The 18,712-nt window shown below is 29.7% G+C and overlaps 7 protein-coding genes across 7 annotated transcripts; 3 read left to right on the top strand and 4 right to left on the bottom strand.

The window, feature by feature from the left end:
* Positions 1-14: 14 nt before the first annotated feature.
* OCT59_017590 (uncharacterized protein) lies at positions 15-2,937 on the bottom strand. The gene is made up of 2 exons (XM_066137581.1): positions 1,471-2,937; positions 15-1,373 (listed from the first exon to the last, which is right to left on the bottom strand). The coding sequence occupies exons 1-2, from the start codon at positions 2,812-2,814 to the stop codon at positions 666-668; spliced, it is 2,052 nt and encodes a 683-aa protein (XP_066004145.1). The 5' UTR covers positions 2,815-2,937; the 3' UTR covers positions 15-665.
* A 138-nt stretch (positions 2,938-3,075) lies between these two features.
* Positions 3,076-5,501, top strand: OCT59_017589 (uncharacterized protein). Its single transcript, XM_025334010.2, has 9 exons — positions 3,076-3,822; positions 3,908-4,165; positions 4,269-4,360; positions 4,429-4,571; positions 4,637-4,651; positions 4,720-4,873; positions 4,949-5,002; positions 5,060-5,145; positions 5,213-5,501. Exons 1-9 carry the CDS (start codon positions 3,113-3,115, stop codon positions 5,393-5,395), a joined length of 1,695 nt encoding a protein of 564 aa, XP_025167317.1. The 5' UTR covers positions 3,076-3,112; the 3' UTR covers positions 5,396-5,501.
* OCT59_017588 (uncharacterized protein) lies at positions 5,401-6,218 on the bottom strand. Its single transcript, XM_025322039.2, has 4 exons — positions 6,029-6,218; positions 5,882-5,961; positions 5,671-5,805; positions 5,401-5,595 (listed from the first exon to the last, which is right to left on the bottom strand). The coding sequence occupies exons 1-4, from the start codon at positions 6,124-6,126 to the stop codon at positions 5,489-5,491; spliced, it is 420 nt and encodes a 139-aa protein (XP_025167316.1). The 5' UTR covers positions 6,127-6,218; the 3' UTR covers positions 5,401-5,488.
* Positions 6,219-6,288: 70 nt separating this feature from the next.
* OCT59_017587 (uncharacterized protein) lies at positions 6,289-8,525 on the top strand. Its single transcript, XM_025334011.2, has 5 exons — positions 6,289-6,469; positions 6,536-6,613; positions 6,683-6,879; positions 6,965-7,673; positions 7,756-8,525. The coding sequence occupies exons 1-5, from the start codon at positions 6,367-6,369 to the stop codon at positions 7,983-7,985; spliced, it is 1,317 nt and encodes a 438-aa protein (XP_025167315.1). The 5' UTR covers positions 6,289-6,366; the 3' UTR covers positions 7,986-8,525.
* A 3,685-nt stretch (positions 8,526-12,210) lies between these two features.
* On the bottom strand, positions 12,211-13,651 carry OCT59_017586 (60S ribosomal protein uL2). The gene is made up of 4 exons (XM_025322037.2): positions 13,587-13,651; positions 13,165-13,383; positions 12,569-13,067; positions 12,211-12,487 (listed from the first exon to the last, which is right to left on the bottom strand). Exons 2-4 carry the CDS (start codon positions 13,365-13,367, stop codon positions 12,422-12,424), a joined length of 768 nt encoding a protein of 255 aa, XP_025167313.1. The 5' UTR covers positions 13,368-13,383; positions 13,587-13,651; the 3' UTR covers positions 12,211-12,421.
* Positions 13,652-13,772: 121 nt separating this feature from the next.
* OCT59_017585 (uncharacterized protein) lies at positions 13,773-16,142 on the bottom strand (the record flags this gene model as incomplete). Its single annotated transcript, XM_025322036.2, has 12 exons — positions 13,773-13,914; positions 14,098-14,284; positions 14,370-14,475; positions 14,548-14,622; positions 14,702-14,770; positions 14,837-14,995; positions 15,072-15,179; positions 15,255-15,407; positions 15,481-15,570; positions 15,709-15,790; positions 15,890-15,948; positions 16,029-16,142. 11 exons carry the CDS (start codon positions 16,140-16,142, stop codon positions 14,124-14,126), a joined length of 1,176 nt encoding a protein of 391 aa, XP_025167312.1. The 3' UTR covers positions 13,773-13,914; positions 14,098-14,123.
* Positions 16,143-16,788: 646 nt separating this feature from the next.
* On the top strand, positions 16,789-18,230 carry OCT59_017584 (uncharacterized protein; the record flags this gene model as incomplete). The annotated part of the gene is made up of 2 exons (XM_066137578.1): positions 16,789-18,130; positions 18,202-18,230. The coding sequence occupies 2 exons, from the start codon at positions 16,789-16,791 to the stop codon at positions 18,228-18,230; spliced, it is 1,371 nt and encodes a 456-aa protein (XP_066004144.1).
* Between the last annotated feature and the right edge of the window lie 482 nt (positions 18,231-18,712).

Genomic DNA, 18,712 nt, shown 5'->3' with positions numbered 1-18,712 from the left:
TTGCTTATATATATAAAAAAATCTTAAAATTTTATATAATTTATTATAATTTATTTACTGATAAATTTTACTGGTATATATATAAATATATAATACTATAAAAAGTTAAAAAGTTATTACATTTTTACTAAATGTTCTGAAAGGCATAATTTTTTGGTAAAAAAATCATACTGATAATTATAACTACTAGCTATAATTAGTTATAATTAGAAAAATTCTATGCACAAATAGCAAATTTTTTTCTTTTTTTTAAATAAATATATATATATATATATATGTATGTAATGTATGCATAGTTTTTAGAGTAATAAATAGATAAAAAATGTTTTTAGTATGAAATTTCATATGTTCTGATATGAACATATAAAGTACCTAAATATGAAAAGATATTTATAAATGCAACTATCTAGATAAAAAAAAAAATAATTGAATTGAAAATATATTGTATGTTAATAAAAAATAATGATCAATAAAAATTATGGTTAACAAAATCAAATATGAATCATAACTAAAATACAAATACATCATATCCAAAATAATAAATAAGGAAAGCTTCCTAAAATTTGACTGAAAAGTTAATACTTAGTATTTTGTACAAGTCATGTAATAATATACAGTAACAATAGAATTAACATTACTTCTCTATTCTTTGTAGGGATTTAGCTTTAACTATTATTTATAACTTGATCTACTATTGCTTTCATTTTCGGAGGTTCTCTTAACCTATCTGTACCACCTTTGGAGTATTCCATTTCACTTAATACCCTTAACCAGGCTGAACCACCTTCATTTCGCAATTCTTCTATCTTGCGTCTATAATCTTCCCCTGGTGACAAAACCATCTCATCAACGGAAGGAGATAAAGGTGTGGATGGTCTAAGTTTTGGTGAAAATTCTGATTCATTTGCGTCCGGCTTCTTTTTGCGAAGGCGTGAATTTGCGTCATTTTCAGCAGCGACTGCTTTTTCAACTTCAACAAGACGATGTTTGATCGGGATAGGTTCATTTTTGGCTGATTTTTTGTCTTTCTTCTTCTTTTTGTCTTTACTAGATTTTGATTTAACACTTGCTACGTCGGATCCAATATCTGAGTCACTGTTTCCTCCGTCCAAATTAACAACTCTTTTGTGAAATTTGCGACTCTTTTTTGTTTTTAATATTGGAACTATTGTTGTTTGGTCGTTTGATGATATTACAGGGTTAGGTAAGAGAGAATCACTACTTAAGATAGCTACAGGAATTTTTTGATTTGAAGGTGAAGCTTTTGGAGACCCAATTTGGCGACGTTCACTAAAACTAGGACCCGAACCATCCAAGATAATATCCTTATTATTTTCACGATAAACAGAAAATATGCTCACTCGATAATTAGGCTAAAATTACATATGTTAAAATATGAAAACATATAATCGGTTAGCACATTTTCATTTGCTACCATATTAATTTGTTAATAGACTCCTTATAACAAACCTGAAGTTTCACAAAAGGATTTCCTTCAACGTAAATCTGTCTTATTTCTTGAAGCTCTGTCATACGGCCAATTTCAGCCCAATCCGTTAATCTATTTTCCCTAATATCTATATATTCTAACGACCATAATCGTTCAAGACCACACAAATTCTCAATACGGTTATTCCTTAAATCCAATCTGGTAATATTACCAAGTGTTGTATAGATTCCTGTTACAGATTCGATCATATTATTACTAAGATTTAAATTTTGTAAGTTATAAAGTTGAGATAAACCGGAAGGAATGGCAAGAAGTAAATTTTGTGATAAATCTAAATTATTGACTTTATTAATGTACGCTAATGGTTCATTAGCAACAAAAGTAAGTGAATTATCGGAAAGATCAACTTGTTTAAGATTTGACCAAATTCTATGTGGTAAAATACTATCCGGTAAATAACCACCAGATTTTCGTTGTTCAACCAAATCTTGAGGTTCTTCAGTAACTTGATCGTTGGTTACATTGTCTTTTGATTTTCGTTTTTTCATACTATCAACCACTACGTCAACAAATAATTCATAAATATCATCGATTGAACCCTGCTGTAAAGATAAATATTCTAATTTCTCTTGTAAAATATCCCATCCATCAAACATCTTTGGTGATAACCCATGAATTTCCAAATGTGTCAAATGCTTAAGAAAGGTCAATGATAACATTGCACCCATTGGCCAATTTTCGAAACCGTCTATTCTTTTTTGAGTAAGAATTGCAAGCCTTAGACCAGTAAGCTTTGTGAATGAACGATAAATGTATTGTATCTCCATATTTATTGGAACAGTCTCATTTTTTAAAGCGGCAGAATACCATCCTTGCCAACCCGAAAATAATGAAAGGGAGGACATTGCGGAAGACATAGAACTAATAGAATTCGCGGATGTAATTGATGAAGTTTCAAGATCTTTAATATCAATATCAAGAATATCACCATCACCTTGCTTGAAATCAGCAATAGCTTCGAAAACTCCAATATCAAGCCCTAAATCACTAAACTTCGCCAATAAATAATACAAATGATGAGGATCAAGAGTTACCAGAATTTTATTTGGATTAATTACTGAACTCGGAGGTGAAGTCGGGGTTGTAGATGCTGTTGAAATTGTTGGCTTCAGACTTGTTAGTGCAGTAGAAAAAGACCACAAGTTCGACATTGAAAAACTATTTCCTCCGCTATCAGACCTTCTATGACCAGATAAATGACCTACCGAGGTAGGTGGAGGTGAACTAGTTGCCGTTAACCTCCTTTCATTGGAACGAATATATTGAGCCAATGTACGAATATATTGTTCTCCGGTTATATTCATTTTAACGATAAAGTCAAAACCGATTAATTTTGTGGATTTAGCTTATCTTAAAATATTTTAATAAAAACGAATTAACGAAAATTAAAGAATAAAAGAGTCTAAGAGTTTGAATAAATTACAAATATACTTTTTTTTATCCCGAAGCCATGGTATGAGCATTACTCCTGGCAGTTGCCACATGACCTAATTTGGTTGTATCAAAACAGTTTAATCATCCACATGCATATATATAAACCATTGTTTTCCAGTTTTTTCTATTTCACGGTTTGTCTTTTACTCTTTTTTCAGTTATAATAAAATGAACCTTTTCAGTACAAAAACAAAAACCATAAAAACATATGGGAAAAAAAATGTCGAACGCGTCGTTAATATTAACACTTGGAATTATGAAGTGGATGAAAAATTAGAGGAGACCGTTAACTTATCGGAAAGCAACCCAATTCATGATACAGCAAAGAAAAATTCTTTGAAGAGAAGCACAACGCCCAAACAAACAACTAAAGATGTTACTAGTAAAAACGCAGAAAAGAAACCAACCAAGCGTAAGACATTTACGAAAGGATTCACTAAGTCAAAACATTACGTTTCTCCACTTCAACCTTCACAAAAATCAACACACACCAAAGAAACTTCTTGTAATATGGAAAATGTTTCACCGAAACTGTCAATATCCAGTAAGACCATAGTCCGAGAAAAAACGCCATCTCCAATTAAGTCACATCGAATGCCGCTTACACCGAAGAAGCCTAAAAACAAATATCATTCACAAACCGAAGATCACGATCATCTGCCTTCAAGTCCCTTTAAGATTTTATATAATAAAAAAGATGAAAAAGAGAATGTCTTCGATGACCGAAATGAAAGAATGACATCTTTTATCGATATCAAGCATTTAGAGATTGATAAATTGATTAAAGGACGTGAATATATCACGGTTGAATTGACAGAATTATTGAAAATTTGTGATCAAAAACAATTATGGACCTTTGAAGAATTCCTTGGGATAGAGTGGGTGGAATCTCCTTTAACTTAGATATTTATTTTTTTGTATTTTCAAGGTATTCATGCTTGAAGTCTCGCATTAATGTTTAAGTTGCCTTAACAATGCTATAAAAATTGGAGAGGCAAGCTTCTCCGAGGTATATTCGGCGTACGCGCCTGAATTTACTACCACAAGAGTGAAATGTGTTTTCAAAGTTGTTCCTTTTGGAAGAGGAAAAGAAGTACTGGTAAACGGCGAGGAACAGGGTAGTATAAGAGATATAACTCAAGAGATCAAAACGACGTTAGAGCTGGGCGGACGAACTGGTCTTGATCCGGAATTGCGAGTTGGTTTCTTGAAATTGTATGGGTAAGTTATTTACTGCTTTACATATGTAAACATGGATAGGTAATGCTAAAACTCTACATGATCGCCAAAATCTAAACTAATCACTAATTATATATCTGTCAAGTGTTGGTGTTTGTTGTGGAAATTATCCAAAGGTTTTATTAAAAGAGTGGGATCGATGGGATAAAGAATATAAGTCAGAGAATGATCGTCCAGGTGTTTATGGATTTCTTTTTTTTATACGCATTACATTATTTGAAGCTAATTAAATGTATCTTGTAAAGATTATTTTGATGACAAACAGCTTTATGCCGTGTTAATTGTTGAATACGGGGGTGTGGATCTTGAACATGTTAAATTAAAAAACTGGATGCAAGCTTGGAGTGTTCTTACACAAGTCGGATGGAGTACAGCACAAGCCGAACAGGTTGACATCCATTAATAATTTTTGCTTTTCATAAAATTATTAACTTACATATTATTCTCTTTTAGTCGTTAAAATTCGAAGTAAGATATTTCTTCTTTACAATTATTAAATACGATGATTATCTAGAAAAATTTCTTTTATTATTAAGCATCGTGATTTACATTGGGGAAACATAACGATAAAACCAACCAAAAGCAAGTCTGTATCATATAACTTGCTTTTAGCTAACATAAATGTTGAAGTCGAAACTTTTGGAGTGCGAGCTTGTATTATAGATTATACGTTATCTCGGATGGAACGTGGTTTGTTAACAACAGAGTACTTGTCTATTTATATTATCGTATTTGGTCCTCTTTTCACTGTTAATATTATTTTAGGAGACGAAGTTATTTACGTAGATATATTAGATGAAGGATATTTTACCGGAAAAGGTAAGTCGTTAATATGCTCTGATTATTTAGCAAATTAAATTATTCACACAATTTCAGGCGATTATCAATTTGATATATACCGTATGATGCGAGAGGAGTCTAAGGGCGATTGGAAGTCTTTTTGGCCAAAGACTAACGTGTTTGTAAGTATTTTCCGTCTTATTTTTTATGTATTATGTCTTAATAACTCATACTATATTTAATACATAGTGGCTTCATTATATCGCGGATAAATTATTGACTGCGAAAAAATTAAGCCGACCAAAAAAAGATAGCGATCAATATGATTATTACAATGCAATTGTGGGGTTTAAGAAGAGGGCATTAGCAAAAAATGGTGGTTATAAAAGCGCGATGGAGGCGATGAATCAAGACGAAGCATGGCGAATATGAAAATGTTATGGTATTTTTGATAATTAATTTGAATATATTTTTTTATTCAAAATAAAAGTAAATAGAGGAGACAGGTCTGAGTGACTAGTTCCGTTATTTATCATAAATCCTTATGTTACTTCCGTATTTTTGTCTTAACCAAGTCTCGAGAATATTCAAATTGTAAATATTTGCTTTATAAAAGACATCGATAACATCGCCTAACGAAAGAGTGATTAATAATGTAGAAATAATATTAAAGTTAAAGGAGTTAAAAGATGAATGGTTTTTCTTACCAACGACGGGTATAATTCCGATAATGCAGTCAATTAAAACATGCATAAACATTTTTAATAAAAGAGGTAACGGCACATCGAAGAAACTTATCAAATAAATTTGATATAGTCCTAAAATTAATCCGACAAAATCACCTATAGAACAGTATCAAATTAAATAAATTAAATCTTGCTAATTGAAGGAAATAAGATAATAATTTGTGAACTATACCAATCGTCGGTATAATAAAACCTATTATTGACTCCAAACCAAATGGCAAGTTAATTCCATTTAAAGGGAGTGAATCCAATCTAAAAAGGATCACAATACTTTAATATACAAATTTGATATATTGTATTAATTAAATACCATAAATACAGTAAAGCTGTTTTTCTTATACGATCATATAACGCTTGAGCTTCTCTCGCATTCTGAGGAGAACTTCTTGGTGGAAAAGGAAAATTACTGTCGTTCATATTAAATAAATATTATATGTAATAGAAATAAAAATAGCGATGTGATAAAAATAAAAACTTAAAATAGATATTCAAAACGGATCCACAATGCATCCCTTAATTCGTATTGCACAAAAAATTATCTATATGTAAAAAATAAAAGCCGTAAGATGTAACTATTTAAAGACTCTTACATAGAAGTAAGATATACAGTATATATAACTTGAAAAATTCTTTTAACCCTTACTTTCTTTCGACAATATGCATTTCCTTTCTATCCTTCACCAATCTTTAACAATAACCGCTCTGGGAGCGACATTGTATTTATATTATTATACGGCTTTTTGCGGATGGAAATGGAAAGGCAAGTGTAAAAAACCAAGAAAACTTTTATTAAGGTTAATAAACTAACATTTCGTTTACCTTATAGACGCTGAAACAAGAGTATTGTTCTTAGCCGACCCACAAATAGAAGGAGATGCGAAAATATTTAGACAAGGAAAAAGAGGTGAGTATGAAAGAAACGGCATTTCTTTAGACAAGATGACTAATTCCCCTGAATGAATGGGTTATTTAGGCGAAATTGATGTCTGGGCCAATGACATCTATCTTCGACATATATACACTTCATTCGTATCACCTTATTCTTTATTTACCCGTAAACCTACACATACCATAGTTCTTGGCGATTTATTCTCGAGTCAATGGATAGGACAAAGAGAATTTAACGAACGTGTAAAAAGATATAAATGGATTTTTGGTGATACAAGAAAGGTTAGTTTAATTTCAATTTCTTTTAAAGGTCGAATAAATTTTTTTGGATGTATATAAACTGATTTTTTTCTAAATTATTCTTTAGGAATATAATCACAAATTTATTAATCTAACGGGAAACCATGACATAGGTTATAATTGGGATATTAATCAATATAGAGTAAATAGGTGGAAGAATGAATTTGGGCAAATGAATTTTTTGGATTGGATTCCTTCAGACAAGAAAAAAGTACATAGGATGTCTGTAATAAACTCCATGAATGTGGATGGACCTGCATTAGATGAAATATCACGTTCTGAGACATGGTCATTATTAGATAATTTAGCAGAAGAGAGAGAGAAAGATAATTACCAAACACCATTAATTTTCCTTACACATATACCAATATATAAAGAGGAGGGAATTTGTGTAGATGGACCAATGACAATTTATGATGATACTGGCAATTTTATAAGAGAACAAAATCATCTTTTACAAAATTCATCAGAATTTATTCTTACTAGACTAAGACCTAGATTTATTTTTGCAGGACATGATCATGAAGGTTGTGATGTTACTCACGTAGTAAGAATGAAAGAAAATAATGAATATTTAATAAATCATTATAGAACTCAAGATTTTGAAAATGAAAAAAATCAAATAATTTTAAAGAATGATTATACTGAAAATGGTAAGTTAAAAGAAAACATTTGGATTGTAAGAGAAGTTACTGTAAGATCTGTTATGGGAGCGTATAGTGGCAATGCTGGTTTATTTGAAATCAACAGACAGATAAATAAAGATGGTTCAGAAGGTATGAAAAGAATTTAAAATTATTACCTCTTTTTCTATTTGCGAGTTAACTTGTTATTTATATTGATTTTTATTTGAAACAGAATTCGAATACAATTATTCATCATGTCCTTTTGTGATAAATCATATACCATGGGTTGTATTTATAACGGACATTATAGTTATATTAGGATGGATAATTCGATATACATTAGCAGATCTTAATATAACATTTCCAAATCATCTTAAAAAACTTTTATTATCTCGAGAGAAACAGAAAAAGAAAATTGTTAGAAGAAATAGTTGTAATAATATTTTGAATAATATAAAATAATTTAAATTAATTTTTTTTTCTTATATAAATTAATTTTTGTTTCTTATCCTTATAATAATGTAATATTTGTAATCAATTTTTTTTTGATTATTGTGTAGATTGTGTTGAGTGATTTTGGTTACTATACGGGAAGCAATCAAGAACCAGAAATCTTTAATATATATATATACATATCATTTGTAAAATAAGTTTAAAATAGATTATAAACATATTCATTAGAAATTAATCTTTTTCTTTTAATTTTTATGGTTTAAAACAAAATAAATCATTATTGTTTACATTTTAGATAATAAATGATATACAAAATACAATTAATCCAAATACAAATAAATATTTAATTAGTTTTCTTAATATCAGATGAAGCAGACGTACTACCGTTAGCAGCGGCAGCTTTTAACTCATCAGCTTGCGTTTGTCTCTTTTGTCTATAAGCTTTATATTTTAAATCAGTACCCATTAAATAATCCCACCATCTAAATGATGTAGAGAAACAATTAACGAAAGCCATATGATGATAATCGTGGTGTTCAGCTCCCGCCCAAAATGGTAAAAAGTGCCTTAAGGACCAAGGAAAGTCATAACCAGAATGTGCATCAATAGCTTGAAATAATCTTAAGCTAATCCAAATAAATACTGTTATAAGATGTAAATTATGCGTAATTGATACCCATAATAATGGTCCTCCTATTGTGCCTGTACCTAAAATAAGTACTTCGAGTGGATGTGCATATTCTGCTGCCTAAAGCATGGCGAATTGAGGAAATATTAGGTAAAATTTTTATTTTTATTTTCTAAGGTTAACACTTACCAAACCAAATGGAGCAGAATATTCGTGATGTTGTTTATGAATATATTTGTAAAAAGGACCATAATGTAACAGTCTATGGAACCAATAATGAAAAGTATCTTCCATTACAAAAAATAATGCTACTTGATAACATATAGTTTGCCAATGTGGAAATGGTACTGTTGTAATGTCCATACCAAAGAATGTTGCTATAGGATGAAATCCAAAAATTAATGGTAATTCCATTAAAAAATGACTAGTTAACACTGACTTTAAACATATCCATTGTTCTTTTGCCGTATTAACTTTGGCCTACAAAAATGTGAGCTTTTTTTAATTTTTTAAAACAAAGGGAGAAAGAAAGAAAACGGCAAATATCTTTACTTACTGGTTGCAATTTATACTTGGCGAAACTTGGTATATAGTCTGCGATAATAAACGGAACACAACGACCAAAATAAACAATTTCATGCAAAACAAAAGCGATTATTGCTGTCGCTATCGCTTCCTTTTCAAATAAATTAAAATAATCCGTCCATGCTTTTTCTATAAAATTAAGTTCTTCATAACTCGTACTAAACGAGTTTTCCAACGTGTTGTTATTCATATTCTGAAGAAAAAAAAAACCTTTTTTTTTTCTCTATAAGACGTTTCAAAAAGAAAAAACTGTCGAAACCTTAAACTTTATATAGGAAATTTTGATATGATCGAGATCACAATTTAAATCTGTACGTTGGTATGATAATGGACTTACTTCTATGTGTCACAACTCACAAGATAATTGCATATAAATATTTTTAAAATTTATACCTAAGGGGCGATACAAAATGTAGAGCTTTCCTTGAACGGATAATACCCTAGGATTTATCTGGATTATCCTAATGGATAATCCTATACGGATAATCCTCTAGATTTAGAATAATCACGATATTATTTTTTGTATTTCAATATGTACAAAAATAAAGTTTATATTAAATTTACTACTCTATTTTAAATTTTTTAATAATGATTTCGTCATATTTTATCCTAGGGCCTAGGCTAATCCGGACTACGTCTATCAAAATGTCTCGATTAGCATTTAATTTTTTATGTGTTATATATTGTATGATTTGTATCTCGCTGTGACGTTTGCCGTAAACGTAACTATCCTTGGTGTAAAAAATGTCTATAACCCTAGTCTCGATAGTTTACAAATGTACGAATTGGTTGCTTATTTCATTTTTAAACTTTATGATAAAGCCACTAAACATTTTAATTATAGGGCAGACTGGGCAGTTCAATTCGTTAAAGCTATCAAGAGATTTGAAGTTTCATAACAAGAGCGAATTGCCAATACAAAGTACAAGTTAGGATTCGGAGTATGTAGGCTAGTAAACTTTGCCTGTGACAGTGAATCCGTCGGATGGTTATTTATTTTCTGATTTAATGTTATTCACTACGAAAATAAATAGGTTTATAAGAATCAATGCAATTGAGAGCAAGGGTACGGAGATGAAAACACGTATACGTCGTATCCCAGATTTCGATAAGTTGAACGTGTAAAACAATTAGTGTATTGACCTAACAATTGAGCCTTACTTGACCGGAACAAGAATGATGATTTGAGACAAGGGTGCTTCGTCTTTTTAATTATGATGAAATGCCTTCATGCTGGCAAAATATCTTAGTATAAATGCTACACAATTTTTGGCAGTGGAAATTTAACACGCTTGTAATTATTCCATTGTATATATTGTATATATAAATCAATACGTTATAATAAAAAGGACGTGCGGAGCACCACATTTTTTAAAAGATTACGTGATCCAGAATGCCGAAGCTATTCCTAATCAATATGATCAGATGGAACGGTATATAGAAAAAAAAATTTTATTATATAGAAATATATTTATTAGTTTTTTTTTTTGGTTGGTCTATTCCGAAAGTTGGAACACAATCTGATGATGATCAGCATTAATCATGTTTCAGGCACGTCTGGATTCAAGATAAAAGGTGATACTGTGGAGGTCGTAGAACATAAAAGTATATGTTGTAGGATACTCATTGCGATTTTACCCGATGAGGGATTGTATGAACTCACTATTTTTATATATAGTAATTTGACAATATTCGTAGATCATAAAGAACAGCCTTTTAATAATCTATCATTCGGTTAAAATTAAATGTAATTTTATTTAGTCAAATCTTCCCGAAGTTGAAAATAAATCAGTCTATTGATATGATACTATTAAATGACGAAAAAATTTACTCGATGACGTGAAGATCTTTCTTTTTTATAAACTACGAAACAAGCATGAAAAATGAAACAAAATTTCGAAAAAAAAAATTTACAAAAAAGAGATACATGAATTATGAGTTCGTGGTAAATTGATTTTTCGTGATACAGTATATACAAATTACTTTTTAGAAAGGGTGTTGGCAACTGCCGAGAAGCTGGTAAGAATTTTTTTCTGTAAAATAAATGAATTGTTAGCAATGTAATCAGCGAACCATACTTTTGAATAAACAAAAATTCCCAATCTTACTGAAGAATATTTCTTCTAAAAATTGATTACTGATTTAGAGAAACATTTGTATTGGTCAAACTTGCAGCACTTAATGAAGTTTTGGAGGAAGCGTAACGATATTTCGATTCAAGTTTTTTAAATACATTATAAGCAGATACTACAGCCAGAAACGAAACATCAAATAATATGAGAAGAAAAGCTGGTGCTATGAGTATAAAAGCACAAATATAAGCTATGGTCGTTAAAAATTCTAACATTGCGTTTCTGAAGGGAAAAAAGTAAAAGATAAAAAATGAAATGAAACTGAGATCAATTTATAAATAAATTTTTATTATTAAATTTTTTTTATTGTTTAAAATTTTTTTTACTGTAATGATATATGGAAAAGGGTCTGTGAAAAAAGGCATTATTTTACTACTTATTAGGTAAGGTTTGAATTGATACCAATGTGAAAAATTTCTTTTCTTTACCAAAAAGTTTAATTATTAATCAATATAAAAAAAAAATCGTGAGAAGATTTGGATGGCTTCGGCTATTTTCGGAAAATTTGATAAGTCAATAAGTGGCACAAAAAATTTGGCTACGTCATTCCAATAAACGTTCATGCATCTGTATGTTTATTTCTTTCTCTCCTTTAAGTTTTGTGTGTGGGGAAATTTCGTGAGAAAAAAACCTCACGAGAGAAACTTTTAAATTAATATATATGTGATTTGTGTGAATATTTGTGCATAAGGTTATGTAAAGTTAGTTATTTCACTTACAATGAAGTTAACAATTTTGGATACCATCTGATGTTTCGTCCAAAATCCTAATCATAATAAAAATTGGTGAAATTCTCCCGTTTTTAGAAAAATTTAATTTGTAATCTAGATAAAAACTGGTAAGCGAATCTATTATTTAATAATAACTATACCGAGTTCCGCGAGGAAATAAATAACAATGGAACAGATCGGATCACTCTTTATGTAATAATGAAATTCATTAGATACAATTATATTGTGTTCAATTCGCTGCAAAATAGTCTTTTAGGTTTATTTTACAATAAAGAAAAATTTGAAATCAAAATAAACATGATTAAGGTATTTTTAATTTGAAAGACATCATTTATGATCATTTTGCAAATTTTGCAAATATCGTACAAACTATGCTGACTTGACCTTGTTTGTACCACGAAGCAAACCACTTCTTCTGGCCGCAATTAAACCGACCTAAGATGATATTTTATAAATGATTACAAAAAAAAAATTCCAAGTAAAATTTAAAAAGAAAAATAAATAAAGAAAACATACTTTTTGACCAGGTGCACTTTCTCTGGAGACTGTAGATGCATGACCAATGTGTTGATGGTTACCACCACCATGAGGATGGTCCACGGGATTCATAGCAACACCACGAGTCTTGGGCCAGCAATTCCTCTTTACACGATATTTGTGATATGCACGTCCAGCCTTAAGTAAAGGTTTATCAATTCGACCTCCGCCAGCTACAATACCTACTGTGGCGCGAGCACTAGAGTTGATAACCTTTTTAGCACCTGATGGAAGTTTAATACGAGTCTTGCCTTCATCGTGATTATGACCAATAATAGTGGCATAGTTGCCAGAAGCACGAGCTATTGCACCACGGTCACCAATCTTTTCTTCAACGTTACAAATGATTGTACCTTCAGGCATTGCACCAACAGGAAGCACATTTCCAACAGTTAAAGTGGCTTTTCTTCCGCAATAAATGAATTGGCCAGTGTGCAATCCTTCTGTAGCAATAAATGTCTGGAAACGGAGTTTATATCTACAAAATTATATTAATTTCAGATTATTATTAATTAAATTAAAATTAACTAATTGAATTGAATTGATATAATATCTGATATTGAATTCCGACATACCGATAAGGATCACGAAATTGAACTTTAGCGAGAGGGGCACCACGGCCAGGGTCGTGGATAATTTCTTTAACAATACCTCTTATATATCCATGACGTTCTGCATAATCTAGAGGTCTTAATTTGGCAGCTCCCTTGCGAAGTCTAGTGTGGGATTTGAAAATTCCACCGGGACCTTTTCTTTGAGAACGAATAACACGACCCATCCTTAAGTTTAATTATCTAAATTGTAATTACCATAATTTTCTTAATAATTGAACATTTTTATTCAAATGTTTAATAAAATTTCACAGAATGGCTAAGTCTGTCAAGACAACATCCATCCAAACGTTTCATATCGAAAAATTTGATTTTATTTATAATATATACTTGGAAAGTATATGACAAAAGATAAAAAGAAAATAATCTTTGTAAAAAACTCTCACCGGTAAAATTCACCCCAAATAGATAAAAAAAATCTTTGGGATATGGAAGAGGAGGTTTACTAATTGGTGGATCAAATTTTTTTTTTGTACTATTGAAGATTCATTCACGTGATTACGTTAGATTTATATGCGCAGTAAAATTATAAATAAGGTAAACATGTAGAAAATAACAAACATCATTTTTTTGATAGAATACTGATGACATATATACTTTACTAAAAATGGCTATCTTTTTTTATATGATTTTGACATGACTCTTATAAAAGAAAACTTTAAATTTATCTATCTAGTAAATAGAGAATTATAACGAAACTTGCATCAACGTGAACTAAACAAAAGATTACAAATTAAATCAACGTTAATATATAAATCAAACTTGCAATTAAATGTAATTTCTTTTTTTCTCTCAGATTATTTTCGTCTTCAATGATTATCAGAAGTCTAACATATTTCTAAAAAAATAACATCATTGGAATTAAATATAATAAAAAGAAGTGTATAAAATACTTACACAAGAGATTGTTGTAATAAGTTAATTCATGATGATTCTTTTATCCATTTGCCTATATCATTTACCACGCGTTGCATTTCACTAGTTGAGATTGAAGTGCCGCCTATGTTGCTACCACTTAATTGCTCACTGACGCGTACATCATTTAATGCATTATCAATGTCTTTTTCGTCTCCATATTTACGACCTATTTAATGATGATAGTAAGTTAATTCACATAAAATCGATAGCAACAAACAAATTCATATATAAAGGAATCAAGAAGAAAATACCTTCAAACGAGTCTTCTAATGCATTAATTAGATTATGATATTTAATATTTGAAGGCGTTAGAGTAATAGCCGTGATAATTCCATTCTTCGACTCGAATAACGCTTTCTGTACACATTGTAAAGATTATATTTAAAATGTAATTTTTCAATAAAGCAGTATCAATTATATAGAATTTACCACATGACTCCACTCAAATTCCTTTTCAAATTTGTGAGTAAAATCTGGCGTTTGTCCATAAACCCATTCCCAAGTCTATAAAGAAAGGAATTTAGAATTACAAAATAAAATTTGAAAATTTTCAAATATGGAATGATAAACGCATGTAAAATGCCTTGAATTCTTCACGATATTCGGCAACTTTTGGAATGTTAGAAATAAATTCTTCATCGACAGTAGTTGCCTAAAAAATGATTACATAAACATAATAAGCTAAAGATTTTAGAATGTATATAGTCTAGTTACTTACGCTTTTGTTAGAACCATGATTCACGTAATCACGATAATATTCTGTAAAGTAGTCTTTTACTGCCTCACAGAAGGATTCGTGGCTCACGGTAGAAGAATAATTACAAAGATTTGTAACAGGTGATGGGAATGATTCAACACCCTTTGTGATAAGGTTTTGCTAAAAAGAAAAAAAAAATCTTTTTATCAATATTTGCAATATTAAATTAAGTTATATATAAATTAAAAATGTGTACCCTCTCAACGTTAAGATATCTTTTTATCCTGTCTAGATCTGTATCAATAAGCATAGTACCATGATGATATGCTCTTCTCATAACTAATTTAAATGCAGAACCAGAAACGTATTTTAATCAAAAGTTAAAGAAATTAATTATTTTAAGAATATTTAAATTATAACTAAGGTAAATTAAGGATATTTTAAGTCCATTAACTGCTATATCATGTCTCTCAGTTACGTATGCTGGTATATCAAGTCTTGTTGTTAGAGCCCTTACAACCAATTCAGCCGTATGTTTACGAGTAAAATCGATTCTAGGCATTATAAGTGTATAATTTGTATTTCCAATATCCTTAAATATATTGTTTATTTTAGCTAGAAATAATTAACATTCGTCTTTGAAAAATGTTGAATAATAGAATTACATGAAATACTGTGCCGCCGCCACTTTTTCTTCTTATAAGTGGAATATCGTGCTTTTGAAGTAATCTTACATTACATTCTTTCCAAGGGTTCTAAATTAAAATATTTTTTTTATTTTTTTTATTTTTTCAAGAAAAGAGAAAGATATGAAATTATTTAGGTCACTTATTAAGCCATTAGATTTAAATTAAATACATTCTAAGAATGAATAGATATATAAAAAAAAATACCTGATTTCTCCCGATAACAGCGCAAGAATTATTTCTCCACAAAAAAAGTATAATCTCTTGTGGATTTGTATCTTTAAATAGCCTTTTCTTATTTCCAAATAGAATAAAATAAAAATTTTAAATTTTTAAAATATGTTAATATATGCAAAATAAGATTCGAATTAAATATTACTAACTGTACCACTCTTCGAATGCAATATTCGTCCAAGGATCCATTGATTTTGATATAAAACATTTGAACTAATTTATTAATGTTTAACAAAAATAAATTAAATTAAAGAGATTAAAGAGCAAGATATAATGAGTAAGAATACACCTACAACAAGGTCACGACTTGATATTTCGTCACTGGAAAAAAATCGCGAGAACTGCTGTGACGTACGTGATTTTATTATAATGTTACGAACGAGTAGTGGTGGGAATAAAGGTCGCATTGTTTAAATGATCTATCCCTTAAATTACAAAAAACTTGTTTTTAATTCGTTTATTATAAAATTGTGTATCTCTTATGGGTAATGCTGTTAGAACAACGGCCCTCTTTTTGAAGACTCTGTTATTTTATTCTACAGCGACCAAAAAAAGAGATTTAATTTATTATCGGCCACATTTTGACTCTTGGAATGTTAAATAGAGATTCTTTCGAGCTTCGATAGGGCCTATACTTTTTAATATTTTCAAATAACAATCACTTCTTTATATTGCGTTGGCGATATAATAACTTACTAGTAATATCAACTATGACACCCGTTCATATTCAAAAGAATTATTTAAAATAATGGTTGAATTTATAGATACGGAATTTTTGTAAGAGATTATCGAAAAAATTTTCTGATCCGCAGTCATAATTAATAAAATATTTGGTTACACAATTTTTTTTATATATTTCAGCTTTAAATCAACCTCGACCCTACAAAAAAATGATCTTTAAAAATAAGAACAACCCTCTAGAAATTTATTTTTATTTTCGCAATCTCACCTTCCATACTCAATTTTTAACATATAAATTTTTAAGGGGTTTTCTCGTATTTAATATAAACTAATTGTTTAATATTAGAACAAGAAAATCTAAGTAAAAATAGCATGTTTTATAATTCAATATTTTTGAATCCTCGAAAATTCAAAGTAACACTTAAAGGAACAAGATATTTCGCAACGATAGCATTGTTTTACTTGCCACTTAGTAATTTTGCACGAACAAACGCATGTACAAGTGTCATTAAAACAACACGCCCAACAAAATGTATTATTGTTCAAGAATCAAAAGAAATAAAACTAAATAATTTTTTTTCCAATCGGAGACCGAAATATTCAATTGACTTTTCATGTAAATTTATAATACCTTTATCATTACATAATAAACATAATAAAATACGGAAAAGTAGTTCTCTAACAATTAGAGAAAAAAAAGACACTGTTACTTATTTAAAGAACAAGTTAGAACAAAATCAGTTAGATGTAATTGAATATAGAGATGAAAAAGAAATTAGTAATAATTTAATTCAATCACAACAATTGATTGAACCCAAAAAGAAGATTACGTCAACTATATTCAGAAAGATTATTCAAACTAATTGTTTGACAAAAATATGGGATACTTATAAATCATTGGTAGAAGATGGTAATTTAAAATATTTAAAATCTCGTCATATTAATAAATTAATGCGTTTAATCAAAGAATTTGATAAAGATTCCGTTAGTCGTTTAGAGAAACTCCAAAAAATTCACAATGACATAGAGAATGTAGGGATGAAAGAAACGCAAGGAGTTCAAATTTCTTTGATAGAAGCATATATAGATAACAATATGATAGATAAGGCGCGTGAAGTATTTAACAAAATTAATGAGTGGAAATATATTGGAAATGGTCCTCTCAAAAAACTCGATTTTTGTAATGCGTTCAATATTATGATTGCTGCTTATGGGATGCGAAGTAAGCCAGGAACAAATCTTGAAGAAGTAACAAAGTTATTTACATTAATGCATGAAAAAAATTTAACACCTAACGGAACAACTAAAACAATTCTCAAGGATATTTTTCGTTATCATTTAAATAATGATGCAATTTCTTGGATTCGAGAGTTAAGAGAGAAAAATTTTATTGATGTAGGTTTAGAGAAAGAAATTTTGTTAATATTATTGAAAAATAATAATCTAAAAGAAGCCCTTCGTTCTTTCGAGGATATGAAAGCAAGAAATTTGAAGCCAGATATTTATTCATATGTTCCGTTGATTCATCAACTTGCACAACATGAAAGGGTTGATGAAGCATTAAAGCTAATAGAAGAAGTTAAAGAACAAAAAGTTCATCTAAACACTGTAGCTTACAACGTTTTTATTAAAGTATATATTATGGCATCAAAATATGAGCAAACAGATCAAATTATTGGGGATATGTTAAAACAGAACACTGAACCTAATACGCGTACATTTAGTCAACTCTTCAATGCATACGCCAAAGCGGGTAATGCCGATCTGGCTCTTCAAATTATAAAGAAAATGTCAGATATGAACATTCAACCTAACGAATATATTTATTGTTTAATGATCGAAATGTTTTCAAATTTATCAGATATCCAATCAATGGAAAATGTATTTCGTCACATGATCGACAATGGAATAGAATCAAAAGGGGTCGCTTATTATTATCTATTATTGGGTTATACTCGGGTCCAAGATTTTAACAAGGCACTTCAAACTTGTCGACTTATGATAAAATCAGGGATTGAACCTAATGTACGCACATATAACGCATTATTATCACTTTTTGCTGAGAAAGGAGGCAAAAAAGGTGCTCGTTTGTTGTTTCGTGAAATGCAACGATTTGGATTATCTCCTGACGTATATACTTATACTTCACTTATCAACGCTTATGTGAAAGCTTCAGATATAAACAAAGCAGAAAAAATTTTCTCTGAAATGAAAAAAGCTGGAATTGAACCATCAATTACAACATATAATGTTTTAATGAGTTATTATGCAAAGAAAAAGGATATAAAAAAATTGA

The sequence above is a fragment of the Rhizophagus irregularis genome, chromosome 26, assembly GCF_026210795.1.
Source record: "Rhizophagus irregularis chromosome 26, complete sequence".
In the NCBI taxonomy this organism is placed as follows: domain Eukaryota; kingdom Fungi; phylum Glomeromycota; class Glomeromycetes; order Glomerales; family Glomeraceae; genus Rhizophagus; species Rhizophagus irregularis.
The sequence above is the reverse complement of the archived record's forward strand: the minus strand, read 5'-3'. Positions and strand labels throughout refer to the sequence as shown.